At 35.2% G+C, this 21,391-nt stretch overlaps 1 protein-coding gene across 4 annotated transcripts in view; it reads right to left on the reverse strand.

The window, feature by feature from the left end:
- Positions 1 to 4,127: 4,127 nt before the first annotated feature.
- Positions 4,128 to 21,391, reverse strand: part of LOC138691911 (zinc finger protein 235-like) — a 95,777-nt gene continuing 78,513 nt past the window's right edge. For all 4 annotated transcript variants that reach the window (XM_069814524.1, XM_069814526.1, XM_069814525.1 and 1 more), the window contains 3 exons: positions 15,499 to 15,636; positions 10,938 to 11,020; positions 4,128 to 6,065 (listed from right to left, as the gene is read on the reverse strand). In XM_069814524.1, the coding sequence (XP_069670625.1) occupies positions 4,781 to 6,065; positions 10,938 to 11,020; positions 15,499 to 15,636 (1,506 nt within the window). In that variant the 3' untranslated portion in view covers positions 4,128 to 4,780. The remainder of the gene's footprint in view (positions 6,066 to 10,937; positions 11,021 to 15,498; positions 15,637 to 21,391) is intronic.

Genomic DNA, 21,391 nt, shown 5'->3' on the forward strand with positions numbered 1-21,391 from the left:
ATGATTATGTCTCGTGACCAGAATATTGTACGAAATGGAAATATAAAAATTGGAGATTTATCCTTCGAAGAGGTGGAAAAATTCAAATATCTTGGAGCAACAGTAACAAATATAAATGATACTCGCAAAATAAATATGAGAAATACCTGTTATTATTCGGTTGAGAAGCTTTTGTCATCTAGTCTGCTGTCAAAATATCTGAAAATTAGAATTTATAAAACTTGGACTGTCATTTTGAGAGAGGAACATAGGTTAAGGGTGTTTGAAAATAAGGTGCTTAGGAAAATATTTGGGGCTGAGAGGGATGAAGTTACAGGAGAATGCAGAAAGTTACATAATGCAGAACTGTACGCATTGTATTCTTCACCTGACATAATTAGGAACATTAAATCCAGACGTTGAGATGGGCAGGGGATGTAGCACGTATGGGCGAATCCAGAAATGCATATAGTGTTAGTTGGTAGTCCGATGCGTAGATAGGAGGATAATATTAAAATGGATTTGAGGGAAGTGGGATATGATGGTAGGGACTAGATTAATCTTGCTCAGGATAGGGACCAATGACGGGCTTATGTGAAGGCAGCAATGAACCTTCAGGTTCCTTAAAAGCCATAAGTAAGTAAATGGTGGTAGAGTTACGTCTAAGAAGAGTAAAATACATGATGAGTAATCGACATTTCGGAATATGGAAAGTTATATAAACTTAGATCTTTTATAAAAGATAACAGGATGTAAAAGCATGTGCAGATGTTTTCAAGCAATATGTCGGTGCAGTCAGCTAGTTGGTGTTGTACTCTTCTCTGTGATGAGAGTTACCATTTGTGAGCCTCCAAATTACTCTACACGTCGCCTAATTGTGCATCTTAACTTTATATGTGGCCCTTATTAACTTATGCAGTCTATTTGATACAGAAATTATAAAGTCTGTGGACAATAGCGGAGAGAACAAGTTGTTAACAAGTTAGAAAGACATCACTTAATATACTGTAGATATTTCAGCTGGATTCTTATGAATGCATATCTCATGATGGTACCAGACAGCGTTGCCAGATTGCATCAAAAGTCGCGGATTGGACTACACTGGAGGCCTGTTTGCGACTAAATTTTACTAAAGAGGGCCTGTCAATTTTTGGGCAACTAGAAATTTTGGGGACTGAAGTATGGGCAGATGGCAAGTCCTTGTAGTGTTTAGACATCTTACCTTTATTGTCAGGTTTTTTTTTAGATTACATTCAGCATTATATGAGTTTTCGATCCTGAATCAATGATTTCCCTCTAATAATATATAGGATAATTGAATCGCCGATGTTAAATCATTGGTTAAATCATTGTGTTACGCCTATTATGTGTAGTGGGAGGGATTTCCCCAGCCAGCACAACTCCATCAATTATAAGATTTATACATTACAAGACACCATGGCTAAACTTAAAGCAGCCCTGAAGGAGGAAAAAGTAGCAATATAGACTACTGTCTGCACCACTAGGACAGAAGACAGTGAAAAATGTGAAATCTTGCCTCAAAAAAGGCAACTTTAAAAAATATTACAGCGGATTTATGTTACAACAATCTGGTGACGCTGACGGCAGACCTCAGTGTGCATTTGTAAGTACCGTCAAGTGTGCTCTATGTCTGTACAAGTTCCGTAGTAAAAAATCTGATGCACATGGCTGCCACATTATTTTAATCCAAATATTTTGTTTGTTTACTTCTGTAGAGGATTCCCGCAAAGACAGGGTTGCCATAATTCTCCATACAAAAATACGGATATTTATTTTTCCTAAAAAATTAAAGATATTAATTATTTGCATTAAAGAAGAGTATCAATTACATTCTACAAATAGGTACACAACAAATAAACACTGAAACTTAATATATCATAATTACACATCATGGTTACACAACTTTTAATAATGCATAAGAAAGGGATAGAAATATATAATGTACAGTGCATTTTGTCCAAGCGGAATGCAGCGAAATGGCGTTCCGGCAATTCTTTTTTTATTTTGAATATGGAACGGCAAAAATTCTCAATAATTGCATAATTTTTCTTTGAACTCAGCTTGAGTTTTTAAAGCCAAAAAGTGAACGAAAAAAAATTAAAAACAACAAAAGACACATATCTCCTCGTCTCCTACAGAGAGTTCCACCACCTTACTTTTGTTATTTTGTTGGGTTATTTTACGATGCTGTATCAACATCTAGGTTATTTAGCGTCTGAATGATATGAAGGTGATAATGCCGGTGAAATGAGTCCGGGGTCCAACACCGAAAGTTACCCAGCATTTGCTCGTATTGGGTTGAGGGAAAACCCCGGAAAAAACCTCAACCAGGTAACTTGCCCCGACCGGGATTCGAACCAGGGCCACCTGGTTTCGCGGCCAGACGCGCTAACCGTTACTCCACAGGTGTGGATGCCACCTTCTTCTGCAGAAAAAAAAAGCACTTATAATATATGTTACTTCCACGTGGATGACGTTTTATTTATGTACTGCCAGTATAGGAAATTAAAAACAAACTCTGAAAATATCTTAGTTTTGTAGTGTGGAGAAGTAGAAACTCGATGTGATCACTGGGAGAGCTGTGATCCCACCCAACCCGCCCTAAATAGGTTCCTTACTTATATAGGAAAATCGTCGTACTTGAAGGAAGAAGGCGGTCATATTCCGTCGTTGTGGCGTTATTTGAGGTGGAGTGGGGGAATGATTGCAGTGTCGCCAACTGTGGTAACTATTCATATTATCTTACACACCTAACAAAATCTAACCTAACGTGCTACACACCTATTGTAACATTCCTCACAGTTTCATTTCGTTTGCCGATATTGGCATCCCTGCTACGCCTGTACCATATCCTCTGCTGGAATTCTGAGTCATCTAGTGGAAGTGAAGTGAAACTGCGATTCTGTTAATTACGTTTCCGAAGTTCTTTCTGTGTTATCTGCAAGAATTATTGTGTCATTGTAGTGATAACTGCATTTACATTGTACAATAAAAATTGAAACGTGTCGTGGCTGAGATAAAAGTGTTCTAAATTGATTTCCAGCGCCACAATCCCAGTGATAAATGTGTGAATATTCGTTAGGAGTCCGTTGGAAGTGGCCATAGGGAACTAAAACTTGACCTGCACGTGTTAATGAACATATGTTTAGCCTTATGTCATAACTGTAGTAGAATAGTGTTAATATCCTGTAACTTACAGATACCTAGCCTATGCTAATTAATCTAAACATACATATTATCAATTACTTCATGGATCAATCACTCACGTAATTCTGGGAGGAATATAGACCTAATAGTAAAAAAAAAAAAAAAAAAAAAAAAAAAAAAATCATAAACTCATACCTAACCACGCACGAAGACTCTAAATTGGCTTTAATTTGAAGCAATGCTTCCGTGTTATGTACTCGGAATCTATTCCTTTTAGGTTCCCAAATAAATTTCATCAAATGGAAACTCTCTTTAAAGATGCAGGAGTTCCTGACAGATTACACAAATTCTAAAAATTTCCCAAAATTTATACATTATGTCCCACTTTGTAAAAATTGATATCCTCAACATACAGACTAACACCTTTCACTTTCTTCTTAGAGTCTTTCCTTCCGTCCATAAATTATCTTTGATTATCTTAAGACAGAACATTCACAAGCAAGAGATGGCTAAAAAGTTTGCTAATTCTGTTCACAGCATTAGGATTGAAACCGGGAGAAATTTTCAACTGCTGATCCCTCAACACTGCTCAAGTGTTATTGACAGCCTGAAAGTATACCTGAATTCAGGAAAATTGTTCAGCAGGCACAAAATTCACCTCCAATGGTTCAAGACATGAAATCTAATATTTTCTTGAAGTCCTCTTCTTTCGCCTCACCTTCTGTGATCAATATCGCTAGTTTCTGTTGACCTGTCCGAGGAATGAATTCATATTTTTGTTCTGGAAACGAGCTTCGTAACCTATGAATGCATACTCTAGGTGTTTGATAAAGTTTAAAATGTATACAAAATAGTAGCTATTAACTTTGGCTTCTACGTAAGTAGTAGGCAACATATATATATATATATATATATATATATATATATATATATATATATATATATATATATATATATATATATATATATTTTGCATTTAGCGAATAATATTTATTAATGTCATTTCAGAGGCTAAACCAGGATATGCTGATACTCCATTACTCATTTATTTGTTGTTGTTTGTTGTTTTCTAATGCGACGCATATAACAATAAAGTCATTTGACATCATGGACTCCAATATTTTTCAAAGATATTGTCAATACCAGCCACTGAAGCACAGATTTTGAGGTGTTCCGAATCCATTTCTTGGTTTGAGTTGCACAGTGGACAGTTAAGGGAATGATATATTCCAATTCTATGCAGATGCTTGGCCAAACAGTCATGGCCTGTTGCCAATCTAAATGCAGCTACAGACGATTTTCGTGGTAAATCGGGAATTAACTGTGGATTACAACAAACAACACTTCATTTCACTCATTTATTTGCAGGAAACGGATGTCTTAAAATACAAAAATGACTTTTAACATCATGGACAATGAGAATTCGCTATCATTCTTTCACTGAAAGTGCACTCACTAACATATAAAAGAACACTTGCGGCACAAAATTCCGGCACACCGACGACACTGACAAACTCCGCAGTTGCGAGCGGCGTTAAATATCATTTATTAATTTACTACAGATAGCGAGTTTTCACTTTCATAGCGTGAGTACAAGAACTCTAATATTTTCAGTCCCTCCGAAGCATATCTCTCAAATATCACCTAGCAATCGCTCCACACAAATCACATTACGCAGGTGTTTCTTCAGACCTGTCGATCTTGCGAAAAACTTTCCGCATTTATTACATTCGAATGGTTTCTCGCCAGTGTGGAAGCGAATATGTACCTTAAGGTTGCCCGAATCTGAAAAACTTTTGTAACAGATGTGGCACTGGTATGGCTTCTCTCCCGTGTGAGATCGCATATGTACAACGAGATTACCCGGCACCGGGAAACATTTGCCACACACGTTGCATATGAATGGTTTCTCCTTCCTGTGCCTGCGCTCGTGAACTCTGAGGGGGCTCGAAGTTCTGAAGTCTTTGCCGCAAGTATCGCACTTGAACGGCTTGTCGCCCGTGTGCAAGCGTGCATGTACTCTGAGATGCGCCGCTTGATGGAAAGATTTGCCACAGGTAACACATATGAACGGTTTCTCATTCGTGTGAGTGCGCAAATGTGCTTTAAGATTACTTAGACTTGAAAAGTATTTTCCGCAAGTACCGCAATTATACGGCTTTTCGCCGGAGTGCGTTCGTACGTGTCCTCTAAGAATCGTAGACTTTTGAAAACACTTGCCGCACAAATCGCATTGGAACCGCTTCTGGTTCGTGTGCGTAAGCGCATGTGCGTTCAGATTCCCCGAAATTGAGAAGCTTTTCCCACAAGTGTCGCATTTGTAGGGCTTCTCGCCTGTGTGCGAGCGTAAATGAACTTTGAGCAACGCTCGTTTCTGAAAACACCTTCCACAAAAATCGCACTTCAATGGCTCCTCATTGTTGTGAATGCGTGAATGCAATTTCAGTGTTCTCAAACAAGCAAAAAAATTCCCACAAATGTCGCATTTGAAAGTCTTCTCGCCAGTGTGCGTTCGCAAATGTACTTTAAAGTGCGACGAATTTTGGAAACACTTTCCACATAAATGGCATTTCAATGGCTTCTCGTTGGTGTGGGTTGCTAAGTGAAGTTTAACAGTTCTCTTACTCGGGAAAAGTTTTCCACAAACATCGCACTTGAACGGGTTCTCGCCAGTATGCGAACGTACGTGAATTTTAAAATGCATACTGTGCTTGAAACTCTTGCCGCAGAAGTTGCATTTCAATGGCTTCTCGTTTGAGTGGGTACGTGAATGCAGCTTGAGGGTTCTTGTACTTGAGAAGTCTTTCTCACAAGTAACGCACGTGAATGGCTTGTCGTTTCCCAACACTGAATTGTGAGAAGAAGAATATTCAGGGAAAGTGTGCGTAAGGTGCGATGTTTGAGTATCGTCAAAATTCCTGCAATCAAAAGTATTAATCAGTGGAAATTTAAATACTGATGATAGATGAAGGAATTATCATGATTTCTGTTAAAAAAAAAGCAACAATGCAGTATGTTGCATTGATGATATGTAGTGCCCGGTTGTTTAGGAATTTAAAAGTTAATATAGGCAGGAAAAAAAGGCGATACAACTAAAAACAGGCAGAAAAACTTGGAAAATACATTACAAATTATAAATAGGCATAGTATATTTTAGCAATAAATTTAAATTGTATCAATATAACTCTCATTTTTACTTCGTAGCTGACTTATAAACACTTTATTCGTGATTAACTCTCTTTTCACCAACTTTACATAACAAAACAGTTCCATCCATTGGAAACACATGGGCACCAAATTCACTAACGTAAGCGTGAAATTTACTTTGCAATGGTTTACTGAATTTAGGCATTCTAGCTAACCGATCTTATACCTTGTCACCCGACAATAACTGACTGTTCCTCAATCAAATTTCTTTCTCCTACATTAAAAAACACATGTGGCACAAAATTGTAACAGTAAGATTTAAAAATATGACGGCAAACAATTTGAAATGCTACGTGACAACTTCTATGAAAACGAGTTTAATATTTGAAAATATAAAGCTGACTGTTGGTATCGTGAAGACATGACAATATTATATTTGTAACTGTGGATTGTCGATTATTATTCATATTAATCCTACAGTATTAAAGCACGATTGTTAGTGGATTAAGCACCGAAAAAAATTAGTAAAGTAAGTCATTGTTTCATATATTTAAATTTAAAGGACATTACATTACAATTAATTAGAAAATTGCAAATAAAAAAGATATACTGCTTTAAAATCGGAAAAAAGGCATTTATTACTGAATTAGTAAGAAACACCTTAAGAGGAGGGAGAGGTGAAATTTTCGAACAAAAGTGAAGAAAAAATGATAATTTGGTTTTTTCCATTTTTATTACCAGTATCTTAATTTTCATATTCCGATGTTAGTTTTTGATTTTGTGCTCTTTAGAAATATGGAATTAAAACCAAGATAACTGTATTACTATATTATTCCTGTAATAAACTAATACTTATCATTATTTATATACCTTCTCTGAACATATAAATAAAAAGAAAAATTGAAAATTTCTTACAATATGGTGCATGGAGCATTTTATATCAAACGATATAAAGTTTTATAAAATTATTAATATTTACAAAACTATTGTACTTAGAAAGTTGAAACTTGGTATGTCCATTACTAATAACATAGCGGTACTTAGTATCCATGATCAATTTCAAACAAATCGGATAAATTTTGTGGATTTTGAAATATTCACCTCTGCCTCCCCTTAAAAAGACAAAATAAAAATTGGTCCTATGACTTTGATTTATCCTAAATCACATTTATATCTATGCAAATAATGATTTACTTCCATGCAGTAAAAAGGCATTTGGCAAACATCCAGGCTCTACTGATAAGTGAATGCAATAAGTAACTATTCTTTCACAATGCATTGCGTGTACGCATCTTCAATGTTAGCATTCAGACAATGTATTTAAGAAACTCTAGGCACATAATTCTTAGGGCTCATTCATTTCAATCATAACATAAAACTAAAGCGATTTAAGAGCCATGGAAGTCAAAATTCCAAAGATCAATTGCAAAAAACGCGACAGAAATCTGGAATATCTTGAAGATAAGATATATCAACGAGAGCATTAAATTGTAAATGGTAGTGTTGTTGTTTAGTGAACTGTCCAAAGACAGATCTGAACCTCAAAAGTGACACCAGTAAGACACCACTTTCGAGGCAACTAGGCCAGCAGATATTGGAGTAGGAAGGCCAGTTCCTTTTCTCCTCATTGCATACATCACAGACTAGCCACATATTGCTACAAATACAGACGGTCGGGGATTCGATTATTAATTTTCTCTACCTATCTCATCTTTGCAGCCATACACATGCTTAGCTTGAAAGATATCACAGAACCAGAAGAATTTCCTTGGGGGTAAAGGAGGGGGCACAAAGAACTGTCAGTCCTATGGCCGATTTTTCCAAGTATTGTTAGAAAATTTAACGACTGTTAAACTCCAAACAGTTTGTTAATTAATAAAATTGTATGTTTTCAACACCAGTTTGGTCTAACAGATTGTTAAGAGTTTGTTAATTTTAAATGTAGGATTTCGGGCAGTTAACTCGTTTAAGAGTTAGTTAAATATGGCCGATGTCTCCACAGCTGTTCGAACAGAAGTTGCGAAATTAATATTTTGTGTCTCTCTGTAGGGAATGTTTAGCATATGACTGGTAATATAACATTTAAAAAATACTTTGGACTGTTTAAATACATCAGTGTTATTTTATTTCTTTCGTGTTTCGTATCCATAATAGCAATGAGGAAATATAACCTTACTTTGTAATTATTATTCAGCACGTCACCTACAACTTTCATTTGTCAACTGTTTGTTTATGGAGCGTGGCCTACTATAACAGGTTGTCATTTTATGCAAGTTTCATGACTCACTCTATAATATAGAATTTAAAGATTAATTTCAGCCAATCAAAAATTGTCTTACATGTGTAGAATCATTACCAACTGCTGTTGAGTAGTTAAAATAGTGCTAACAGACGTTATAGTTAAGTGTTGGATATCTGAAACAAAATTATGTTTAACAAATGGAAAATACATTAACAAAGCGTTAAAAATAAACAGACTGCTGATCTAACATTCGTTAAGGAAAATTAAACATTACTTGGACAAAATGGCCACTAGTGTCATTAATGACAAATTGTCTTTACAGGTGGGAACCCTAAGCTCTCGCCATCCCCTGGGCCCATATGACACAGAATGTGGATACTGTTAAATGCACAGTTACAGGATTCCCTAAAACATTCTCTGGGCTTCAAAAGCTTCTATATCTGTATTGTAATACTTGTATTTTACAACATAATTAGTGATAGCTTTGGTAGTGATTAGGTGATTCTCCTTACTAACTCACGCTCGCTGTAGCCATTTACTGACAGAGCTTTAATATGTTATGTTAAATATAATTAAAAATAAAGCGAAAATAAGTGACTATAAATATGGTGACCATATGTCCAGATTAAATTGAACTGTCCCGATTTATTATCCTTCAAAAACCTGTCTCGGCAATTTCTTTTTCAATAAATAGGCTTTTATCCCGATTTTTGGCGCAAGTTTGCAAAGTTATAAATTTTTACAATTGTGCCGACAAATTTTATCTACACATACTCTCCACATGGAAAATATATCTCTACAATATATATAGATTCTATCTTTTGATTACAGCAATTTCTAGATTGCTACTACCTGTCTCGTTTATTGATTAAACGATAATATTCCAGATTCTTTACTGAAATTAATGTTCATAGTGAATATATGAACTGTGTTTCACTCCTTATAATAATGCCAAAGAGGCAATGTAAATTTACTGAATAGTTAGAAAAGAAATTTCCTTGTTTTAGAGCTAAGGCAACTGACCATTCAACTGAATATGACAGCGATGATTTTTATTCATATTTTCTTGCAAAACCTCAGTTGCTGAATGTAGTAGCAGCTTCTGTTAAGTATGATTGCAGTAAAGTAAATAAACCGGTTTAGAAGCTTAATTTCCGACTTGCGCTAAATATTAATAAAGTGACAAGTATTATATGAAATTATTTACATTTGTTCCTTCTTTCAGTGTTATTTACATTTCATTTTGGTACCGTATGTGTATCAATCTCATTAAATTAAAACAAATAAATACTGAATTTTAGAAAAATAGTGTCCCACTTTCTTCCTGTTTTTTAACGAATTATGGTCACACTAACTATTTTGACGTAGAAAACGTGAGATAAAAGGAAATTAGAAAAAGCAAAAAAATCACAGCGCAAAGAATTTTTAAAAAATTTTATTGGGTTATTTTACGACGCTGTATCAACATCTCAGGTTATTTAGCGTCTGAATGAAATAAAGATGATAATGCCGGTGAAATGAGTCCGGAGTCCAGCACCGAAAGTTACCCAGCATTTGCTCGTGCACAAAGAATCTTGTGTCGATGCTTGGTTGGAGGACCCAGGTTAAGGTTGGTTAGGTAAATCTAGAGATCCCTATAAAGCTAGGTAACCAAAAGAAACTGCAGGGGGGGGCGTTAACGGGAAATATAGGAACAACTAAACACCACCACACCAAAAAAATACACTGCAAGTAGAATGTTCCTAAATTGGCGGTGTTTTTTGTTACACAACCAAGAGATGATAGATTTATTATCTTCCAGTGAAACTAGAGAACTTAAAATTATTGTATTCAATATAATGGAACAGGATAAGAGCTTCAATTCTAAGGCTCATTTTACTAAGTTGCAATAAAGTGTTTTGCTAAAGTCCACAACAGCAACTTGTATAAAACTTAAACGACAAAAGTTAGACGTCTTATTAGAATAATTAAAAAAAAAATAGGGTATTCTTTAGATTTGAAGGATTTTCAAGGTCTGCAAAGGGATTTTCTTTACTGAGTACCAAGACCACACTCTCTGTGAGTAGCAAGACGAGATTTCGCTTATACCAGGATCAACTTTAAGCCGGCTAGCCTTTAGTAATTAATGGATATTGGCAAACTACACAAAGTCACTGCTGACTTTTATTTAACGCATGTGTTTCATAGTACACATACACGATAGTTTTTCTGTTCTTTTCTCTGTGTCGTTAGTAATGTTAGCACAGAGATGCTCGATGTGTAATGGTTGTCTAGAGTTGCAGATAGAGGATAATTTCTATTCGTATGGCAGAGTAACACAACATAATAATCATAGATATTATATAATTTACCAGAACAAGCAAAACTAAAAACACACTGACGACTTGCAAACTTGTCTCACCTCTCAGTGTGGACTTCATATTCCTCTTCCTTCACATCCACTATATTCTCCTCTTTAACAGTGATCACCGCAAATTTCTCTTCCTGAAAAAAATTGATATACAGAGGGAGTGAAACCAAAAGGCAGCCAATAAGTTAAGTACAATCAGTAAGATTCCGGTTTTTACTACTGTCATCAGCGGAATTTAGAAGGAAATGTTGTAGTTATTCAATAAAATAGACGGTTCTTACAAATTAAACAAGAGTTATTAACACGTAAAATTTCTTTCTACCATTAGGAAGCGTGGCAACCCTTCTGGCGTGACGACTGCCCGGTTTCTGATGCAGTTACTTCAGGTAACTCCCAGTTACTTAACTGCGCGTATAAATTTAACTTCACTGATAATTTTCATAAGTATCCAGAAAATAAAATATAGATTTATCAGAGCATCTAACTAACAGCTGAGGTAATTTCCAGGGGTGGTAAACTGCACACACGTTTCAGGTATATGACCTAAAAGAAGGTAATTTACCACATGTAATTTGCACACACCGATTTTGGATATGTAATCTGCACACGCAAACAACCCAAGTAATAAAAACAGGATGTAATTTACACATATAGCTATAATGGCATAAATTTACTTTCAACATACTATTACAATAGTAACATATTAACCAATAATTGATATTGGTAGGTGGTATTTTGCTCTCTTGATGAATTCCACTGGGGATATATGCCCCTCATTAAAATCTTTTATATTTCTCTCTACTGTTTCTTCCTTAAGGAGAACTTATTTTTAATTTTTGCAGCAGTAGATATCCCCTGAATGTTCACGTATGTGTCTATTTGAAATGCAATTAACCTATTTGTAAAAGTATAAATATCTGGATGAGCAGAGTAAAATGTCTAATATGAAAATACGTACAGGCATTAGTTATACGCTGCAAGCTTTCTGTTTTAGCTGGCCAGATTGAAGGAGGAAAGGTAGTGTCATCGTCTACATAGCTGTCTACTAAATAGTCACAAAAGTTATCTAGTCCTTCATCTTGTGGCTTAATGATCGCTAAATCAGATACAAAACAGTCGGCAACCTCATGAGGGTTTAAAAATGGTAGACTGGATACAAGTTTTAACCATCTGCCTATTTGAGAATCACATTTATATTTCTTAATGAAAGTATATTTTTTAATCTGACGAAGCCAAAATTGACTTAGGTGGAATCTACATCGCATGACATTGGCCTCACTCCATACAACGTTTATTGCAGCATAGATAGCACTTATGATATGATATTTGTATACAGTGCCATCCACCTTATTACATAGCAAATTTATGCAAGTCATAACTTACTTCCGTCTCTTTCACTTATGTTCTCTTTAAATGTATCTTGTCACCTCTCCTTCACTGACCTATCCATCTGTATTTCATCACTTCTCCATTGCTGACCCCCACACTTATATCCTCCTCTCACTTCACTTCGTTTCCTATTGATATCCTTGTCCCACTCCTACTATTTTCTTGTATTTTTCCCCACTACACCAACTTCTTAAATCATAATGTTTCTTTTTACTATTCACCTTTATTCCTTCATCACTGCTATCTGAATTCGTTCCATTTTTCTTCACTTGCCTTGTCGTTTTCCCCTGACCCTGCAACTCACGTACTCGCCTTGGAATCGCCTCAAAATGCTGATTGCAGGAATTTTTACGCGTTTGTAGATATCTGCTACTCAGATGACGTCATAGGTTTTACTCGGTCATTTGAAGTTGCTTCTTTCCGCATTCCATGTCTGTCTGATGAACTCCGTGTCGTGCTTGCCTTGCTATTTTCATGACTGTTGTCCAAGCTGATATCATTTCCAATGCTCCTCGACACTAATCCCCTAATTTTCTCCTTCAGGACTCTCCTATTCCTCTCCATTTCTTCCGAACCTACTACCGGCTCCTTGATGCTTTCGAGACACTCTTCAACACTAAAGATCAAATTGTTAATCTTTAATTTATCACCACAACAGTCTTGCAAACTGACCACTTTTCCTAGCTTCTTTCAGGAAAGGGACCAAAACTCGTCTCCTGCTCCTTACTTCATAACTCCAATCATTGTCCATTCTGAAGGAAGTGTTCCCTAGCAACCTTCTGTTTCTCACGATCTTATCCTTCGTTGTCATGCTCTTGAATTTCACTAGTATAGGCCTAACTTGATCTGTATTGCGATTTCGATTTCTTCTCTCTATTCTAAATACATCCACAATTTGTCCGTCGCTCAAATCCATTCCAAACACTCCCAGCACACTCCTATTATCTTCTTGTATGTTTCACCACTATGTTCCTTTTCCTTTTCTTCTACTCCAAAAAATATTAAGAGATAGCACTTATAAACAACTGCGTTCAAGGGGCAAGTCTTCGTTGAACTGCTGCGTAACTATCCGTCCAAGTGAGTCTAACTCATACAGTATCTCTCTCCTTCCATTACAGGTTGTGTAAGTCAATTGTGCTTGTCATCCGTAACATTGCGTTCGATTTACATGTCATTTATTAAAAAGTAACTCCACCCTACCACCTAGGTTTATGTATAGCAAAGGTATGGGAAAAAATATACCAGAAAAGTGTGTGCAATTTACCTCTGCCCGTAATTTCAAGTTCAGTATCTATTGTCTCCATAGATGTCTTCATTAGTATCATGTTCGTGATTTTTCAGTTATCTATAGTCACTTTTCTTTGCTGGGGACGGGAAGGGAGATGACAGAGGAGGGGATAGGATAGGGAGAGGAGGAAAGAGGGAGGGGAGGATAGGAAAGGAGAGGAGATGAGAGGGGAGGAGAGGAGAGAGGAATGTCTCCTAAAAATGGGTGAAAATTGGATACACATATTTAGAGAACTACTATAGTCAGACTCATCAGACAAGATGATATAGCCTACATGTGGTACCAAACACTGGAAATGTTGTTGTTGTTTTCTAATGCCAGGCGTTTGACAAATTCATTTGACCTCTTGCACTCCAATATTTTTCAAAGATATTATCATGGCCAGCCACTGAAGCACAGATTTTGAGGTGTTCCGAATCCATTTCTTGGTTTGAGTTGCACAATGGGCAGTTAGGGGACTGATATATTCCAATTCTATGCAGGTGTTTGGCCAAACAGTCATGGCCTGTTGCCAATCTAAATGCAGCTACAGACGATTTTCGTGGTAAATCGGGAATTGACTGTGGATTATGATGCAGAGAGTTCCATTTTTTCCCTTGAGATTGTGTTTTCAAATTTTGTTTGTTAAAGTCTAAAGTATGTAGATTTAATAAATCTTATCACAGAGTAATACGTAGATTTAGTAACAGGTCTGTAAGTAGCAGTGCTGCCCTTCTTTGCTAAAGCATCCGCATTCTCGTTTCCCAGGATTCCACAATGGGATGGTATCCATTGGAATACAATTCTTTTATTGAGTGATATTATTGAGAGAGCATTTTAGTTATTTCTGCTGTTTGAGGTGAAGGTGTGTGTTTAGAGACGATTGATAGAATAGCTGCTTTGGAGTCTGACAATACAACTGCATTTTTTAATTTATTGAAGTTGCATAGAAGATTCCTGAGACTTTCACTTATTGCAATGATTTCACCATCAAAACTTGTTGTTCCATATCCAAGAGATCAATAAAGTGAGAAGAGACAGCACGTAACACCTGCACCGGCACCTTGTTCTCTGGAGATCAAGGATCCGTCGGTGCATAAATGAAGCCAGTTTTGTGGAGGGTATCTAATATTAATTGTCTCTAAACACAATCGTTTCATTATTTCAGTGTTTACTTCTGATTTCAGTATTTCTTCTGTTAAATTTAGATTATATTCTATATTTAATAGAGTTAAAGAGTTTGGTTTAATTTGTAAGTTTTCTTTTAAATTCGGGATATTGATTTTCTGTTTTAATTCTAAAACCATGGATATGATTTTTTTTTTTGAGTTTTCAATCTACAAAGAAGGCTGTATGAATGCCAATTGTTTCTTAGTAATCTGATAAGTTTCTCATATAGAATCAGTGCTTTTTCTTCTATTGTCATTTTGATGCTGTTAATATTAGTGAGGAACCTCATAGAATCAATTGGAGTTACACTAGAAATGTTAAGTTCTAAGTGGAATGATAAATAAGAGAATTTTCGTAATGTCAACGATCATCGACAGGTTAGGTGTGGTTTGGTTTGTTCAGGCTTTCAAATATGCCTAGCATGTACACTTTTTGATGGATGGACTTACCAGTGACGTTAGCAAAAACAAAATTTACCATTGCCTACAGAAAAGAAAACAAGATTTACCCTGAACCATACCAAAGAAAGCGAGTGCTCTTATGTTCGTGCAATGTTATGTTGTTGTCACTGAATTACATCACTGTGTGCGCAAAGCTGGGAGAAAATCATCTACTGGATATAAGGAGAGAAGAGTACTCGAGGCAGATGTTACTAATTTATGTTATTTTCAATGACTTAAGTACTGATATGTTTTTCCTCTCGTATGTGATGCTGGAGGATATCGAAGTTGTTTCTGACAAAACACAAGAAGAGAGAAAAAAGCACAATAACTAAACTTCACTCACCTCATACTCACACTTTACCACAGGAATTGTAATGGACTCTAGGGTTTCCTCAGTCTTCACTTCCCACTTTACGGCACAGCTGGGATCTGTCTTATCCTCTTTCGCACAAAAATCAGGTGCAGTCAATAAATTCGCCTCCTGTGGAATACACAAGAGTTTACGAATAAATAATTCGTTGTTATATTTTGTTGGAAAGTGAATTTATTTCCTGCAGCGTTTAAAACTTGGTATGTATAAAAACTGGTTACTACTACTCTTGCAAATAAGTAAAATGTGGAATACAATCAATGGCATAATAACTGAAGCAGCAGTTAAACGGACACATATGTGATTTTTGAAACCTGTACAAATTTCTTCCCAAATGTAAGAAATTTAAACCATGTAAACACGCCTACAATAAGATGATCGGTAAAAAAATTAGCTGCATTTCCGGCTAATAGTTCTGAAATAGTACATTATGCAACGAGCTTATAATGGTAGTAATTAAGACGCGAGTATGTTTGTTTATGAAACTCGCTTGCACTCGTTTCATAATTTTCATACTAGCGTCTTAATTACCATTATAGGCAAGTTTCATACGACTTTTTATGCTCGACCATATTTCTAACTTGAAATTATTCATAAGTGTTCATGTTATGGTTATGTAAGTGAGGAGCGGAACTGACCTGAATTGTGAGATGTGCGCAAACGCGAAAGTATTGATTTTTTCCGAGGCACGAATGTCATTGACCTTGATATAATCTAAAGAATAACATGAACATTAATCTTGATATAACCTGGAAATTGATTTAGAATTGAAAAACGAGATGACAAATTGAATTTATTTGAATATTATTTACTATTAACGCTAATTATTATAGTAACAGAACATAACCTTCTGCGACAGTATTGGATTTCCAGCCTCCGTGATTTTTCGCTAATTATCTTTCGATTGCATATCCGAGAATAATCGATACTTGGGGTTTCATAATGTTATAATGGTAATTTCTCATTGGCTAAACAATTGAATTATAATGAATAGGTGTACTTTAATGAGGTGCATTAAAGGGCTACTACCAGGTGTATAATTAGTACATTTCGGCATGGTCGAGCATAAACATATTTTTAATAAATATTATATAAAGTTCGATATAGAAGGCTCCTTGCAAGAAAGTTTTCAAAATACTTAGCTCAATATATTCTCAAAGGATTGAAATTAGTCAAGGAAATAAAATATAATTAGGTTTTTAAGTTTACTCTAAACAGAGGGTCAAAATAAATGTCTCAATTTCACGAATTTATCATTACAGCAAATGTTATTTTAAATGCAATATGGATATGTCCTAAAATAACTTAATATTAATATTTTAAAGGAATATTAATTCACAAAGGGCTCTGAACAGGAAATGAAAACATATTACGAAATTAAAATTACGAACTAAAAAATAAAAAAGAGATTTTGTTTTAATATTTCACCATTATTTAACCACAGTATCCCCTGAATGGTAGAACAGAAAGTCTCGTTTCAGCCCTTGTCATTATCAATCAATTATACATTAATATATGGAATACAATTTGCAAGCAAACTTCAGTAATACTGCAAGGAAATAAATTCCCTCTTATTGCTATCTATTATGTTCTCTATCTTGTGCTAGTATGAAATACAATTTTGAACACGTTTTCTTCTTATGACACAGGTATAAGAATTGTCATAATTGTCCTGTAACAGTTGCAACATATTTAATACATTTACATTCCAGCAAGCATAGTGAGATTTAAACAAGATAATTAGACGAAGTGCAGGTTTCATTAGGCAGTGGGCATTGGAAAATCAAATTTTCGAATAATTTCAAGGCAAAAATTGTTCCACGGCCCGGTATCGAACCCGGGACCTTTGCCTAAACTCAGTAACGCTCTACCAACTGAGCTGCCCCGGAAATCTACCAGACACAGACTTAATTTTTCCCCTTATACCCAAAGACTCTAAAGTGGGCTCACAACCGTCAAGCAACCAACATTGAGTGCACACTAACTCTATGCGACTTGAATTGTGGTTTTCTGTTAACGAACAGTGACGTGTATTATGCAAATCTAGCTTTCAGCTATACCTCCCTGTGAAATTGACTAGAATAATTTCAAGGGAAAAATTGTTGCGGAGCTGGGTATTGAACCCGGGACCTTTGGTTGAACACACCAACGATCTGCCAACTGAGCTACCCAGGAACTCTACCAGTTACCGATTCAATTTTTTCCTTTTATATCCGCAGATCTCGAAGTGAGCTGAAAGCAAATCTTCATTTATAAAATGTATATCGCAAGTGAATTATACAAATAGCGAACTGCTATATTTCTATGGAAACAATTTGGTGTTGAACAACCATCTCATCCAGAAAAGAGAATTTAGTGAAAAATAAGAAAACAGCTGTCTCAGTTTAAATAAAACAAGGCGCATGAATTACGTTAAATTGTTAAGAAACCAGCTTAAATAAGCAGGTTCATCCAATATATTAGCCTGGAAAACGGCGAAATTGTTAAAAATGAACAAATTATACCGCTTGGAGAATAACAAAACAGTCGTTCTAATTTGAACATAACGGACTACGTATCTAGGGTTCAAATCTATCAGAAGACACGAAATCCGGTGCGTCCAGACATCTTTTGACAAGATGTGAAGCATACATTACTGATGATGGATGGTCGACAGTTCCAGCATTTATTACAAAGTGAGCCCATAAATTACATCAGTAATGTAATGAGTAATGAGCGAGATTTTACTGTTGAAAGATGATGCAATGAATCAGAGCTAAACGGGCTGTTACTCGACCATGTCACTGTTCGAGCAGAGGCAAACTAAGCAAGACATGTTTTCAGGGCCCAATGGTCTAATACATTACAAGTATATTGAGCTGTAACTTATAGATATTAGTAGCATTGCATTCCACAAATTTCTTATACATTTGTAGCTTATGACTCCATAGTTATAACAGAAGAATTTATTTTACATTGTTCTCTTCCACTTAAGTATTAGTATTATTCAGTCTGTAGTGATTTCCTACAACTCAAAGAATACCGTACCTATAACTTCAAATACCAGTGAACTTTTGTGTAAGGCCCGCAACACACTTGCAGAGTTTTCACCAGCGAGAAATGTGTTGCGAGAAAATTAAAAAATTGATAACATGGATTCAAATGGACGTCCACACACTGGAAGAGATTCTCGTTCGAGGCAAAAACCTCGCGCGAGTTTCTCACTGGAATCGGTAGCTCAGCGAATTTTCTTGACACATTTATCAAAGATGTTTCACATTTATACTCTTTATGACGATTGAATGTAGAAAAAGATATCACAGGTGGCGATGAATTGTATTGTTTTTATTTGAAAATGAGGAAAGATGGCTGATAATTGCAGTCAGAAACTTATCGAACTTGTACGATGTCACCCGTAGGCCTATTTATATGATACACGGGATGAAAACTATAAAAACACGAAACTTAAAGAAGAAATCTGGAGACAAATATCAGATTATCTGAAAATAAATAGGACTATATTTTATTTTCATGAGATTTAATAGTATTGATTAAACATTTGAAATAATATATCTACGTGTTTAACAGTTTACATATTTTTAATCAGAATATAGCAAAGAATTCTCTATATCATGAGTGGCAAAAAACTGAGGTCCATTCAACCTGAAATAACGCCTAAACGTATCATCATTCAAATCAAAACCAGTGTCCAAAACTCGCCCTTATTTTCGTAAGATACAATGTGATTTTCAGATATTTCCGGCTTTAATTTTAGGCCTACTTTTCCTCTTCATGAACAAAATATGTTCACGTAACTCCATTTCCTCATTATCTGAATACTCAGATTCAACATAGTGTTCGTACGTAATTTGTAAAGTACGAGAATATACTTACAGGGTACAGTATGTATTTAAGTACGACAATGTACGTAAATACATAACCTATAATATTTCCCCCAATGAGTCATTACTATAATCAGAAAAATTCTTTCAGCATGAAGGCAGTGCATAGATGATCATAGCAGGTGTGATCTGTGATAGCGAGAACTCGCCAAGTGTGTGGAGGAAGGCTCTTCGCCTCTTTCTCGCAACACATTTCTCGCTAGTGAGAACTCTTCAAGTGTGATACGGTCCTAAAGCAAGGAAATAGTTTACTGATATACTGTAGTGTAGTCTAATAGTAGTGAAAGTGAAAATATCAGTGTATAGAAAGGAAGAATATATTTCTATCTTTAACTTTCTACTTAAGCACAATGAACGTTTTAGGTTAAGTGCACTTGACAAAGAAGGACGTTTCACTAATATTAGGCATAGATTAGGATATCCAACTAAGCGAAGTAAATCATTATCAACTAAACATCAGTTACTAAATACACTTCATTGGTTGGTTAATGGTAGTCAATATCATAGCATAGCAGGTATGCATGGAATATCAAAGTTTTCGGCGTAATAAATGCACTCTGTGATAGCAGCTAGAAATGACACACAATTTCAGTACAACTCCTTATTGTGTCTTAATTTTGGTTTTTTGCTAAATATGCTGAACCGAATGTCTTTCATGCGTCCAGTTCTTTTAAAATAAACAATATAGTCTCTTTCAGCACCATTTGCACGAATTTTCCTTGTTTGTAAAACAATAACAAACAAATTAAGGCGTGAATTACATAAATTCTTACTTAACAAATTAATTGCTGATTAATATTTATTCCATATAATGAAACTAACATCTGTCCATTCTTACTATTATTATCATTAATTTCTCTAAATAGATTTACAAAACCTCTAATGGCAATTACATTAATATTCTCATTATAGAAATATTATTATTATTATTATTATTATTATTATTATTATTATTATTATTATATATTTTTTCTTTTCTCCCTGTAACGTAGTTCTAGTATGCTTATATTAAATTAATTTCCACCATTTTACTAGCTATCTCAAATCTCAAATTAATTATAATTGATTGAATTAAATAAGCTCATAAATTAAGTTACTAATTTACCTTATGGGTTTATCTAAATTTAAATAAATATGTAGTCTACTAATCGTTAAAACTTAACTGAAGAATATTGCTGGAGAACCTTTTAAGTGTAGTGTAAATATTCGTAATTTAACTATGTATTGTATTGATTAAGGCTGGTTGAGTGGAAGAGAAGGCCTTATGGCCTTAACTCTGCCAGCAAAAATAAAAAATTATTATTATTATTATTATTATTATTATTATTATTATTATTATGTGAAGATAGTTACTAGCACCATCTTTCCATTGCAATTGGTAATGTTACGCACGGAAAATTACGACTGTCAATTTAAAGTGAAAGAGCACGGTTAAATATTGATCAAATACATGACAATGTATTTAAAATCTCATAATTCCAGGTAAAATATTTCAATCAAATATTATAGGAATGATAATAGCGTTCCTTGCATCCTCAAATACGAATTTATTACAAAGGAGGAGGACATAACCTAATTCAAGTTATGACGTCATGTGGCAAACAGCGCTTCCTCTGCCATACACTTTTATGACGTCACTGGTAACTTTTTTTTCTAATACTATAAATCTGTTGTACATTATTTTGTGGAACAGAAAATGGTTATACAAGAACTTTTACTAATTATTAACTATGTATTAGACCATACTCTAGGGCCCAGGTGTACAGAGTTGTAATAATAAAGTTCACACGTCAAGTCAGGAATTACACTGATTCCCTGATATTGCTCAGTAACATGTCGATAATCAAGCTAAGTTGGTTTCTATTATAGTCCCGACGCTGTTGTTAACGGCGTGACTCCTCCTCTTTGCTTACGTCTTAGGAAGTGCAGGCTCTATAAAGCCCAGGTAGGTAGTATCGTTCGCCATTTTTGTTCTTTTGTTGCCG

This window comes from Periplaneta americana, chromosome 16 (assembly GCF_040183065.1).
Source record: "Periplaneta americana isolate PAMFEO1 chromosome 16, P.americana_PAMFEO1_priV1, whole genome shotgun sequence".
In the NCBI taxonomy this organism is placed as follows: Eukaryota; Metazoa; Arthropoda; class Insecta; order Blattodea; family Blattidae; genus Periplaneta; species Periplaneta americana.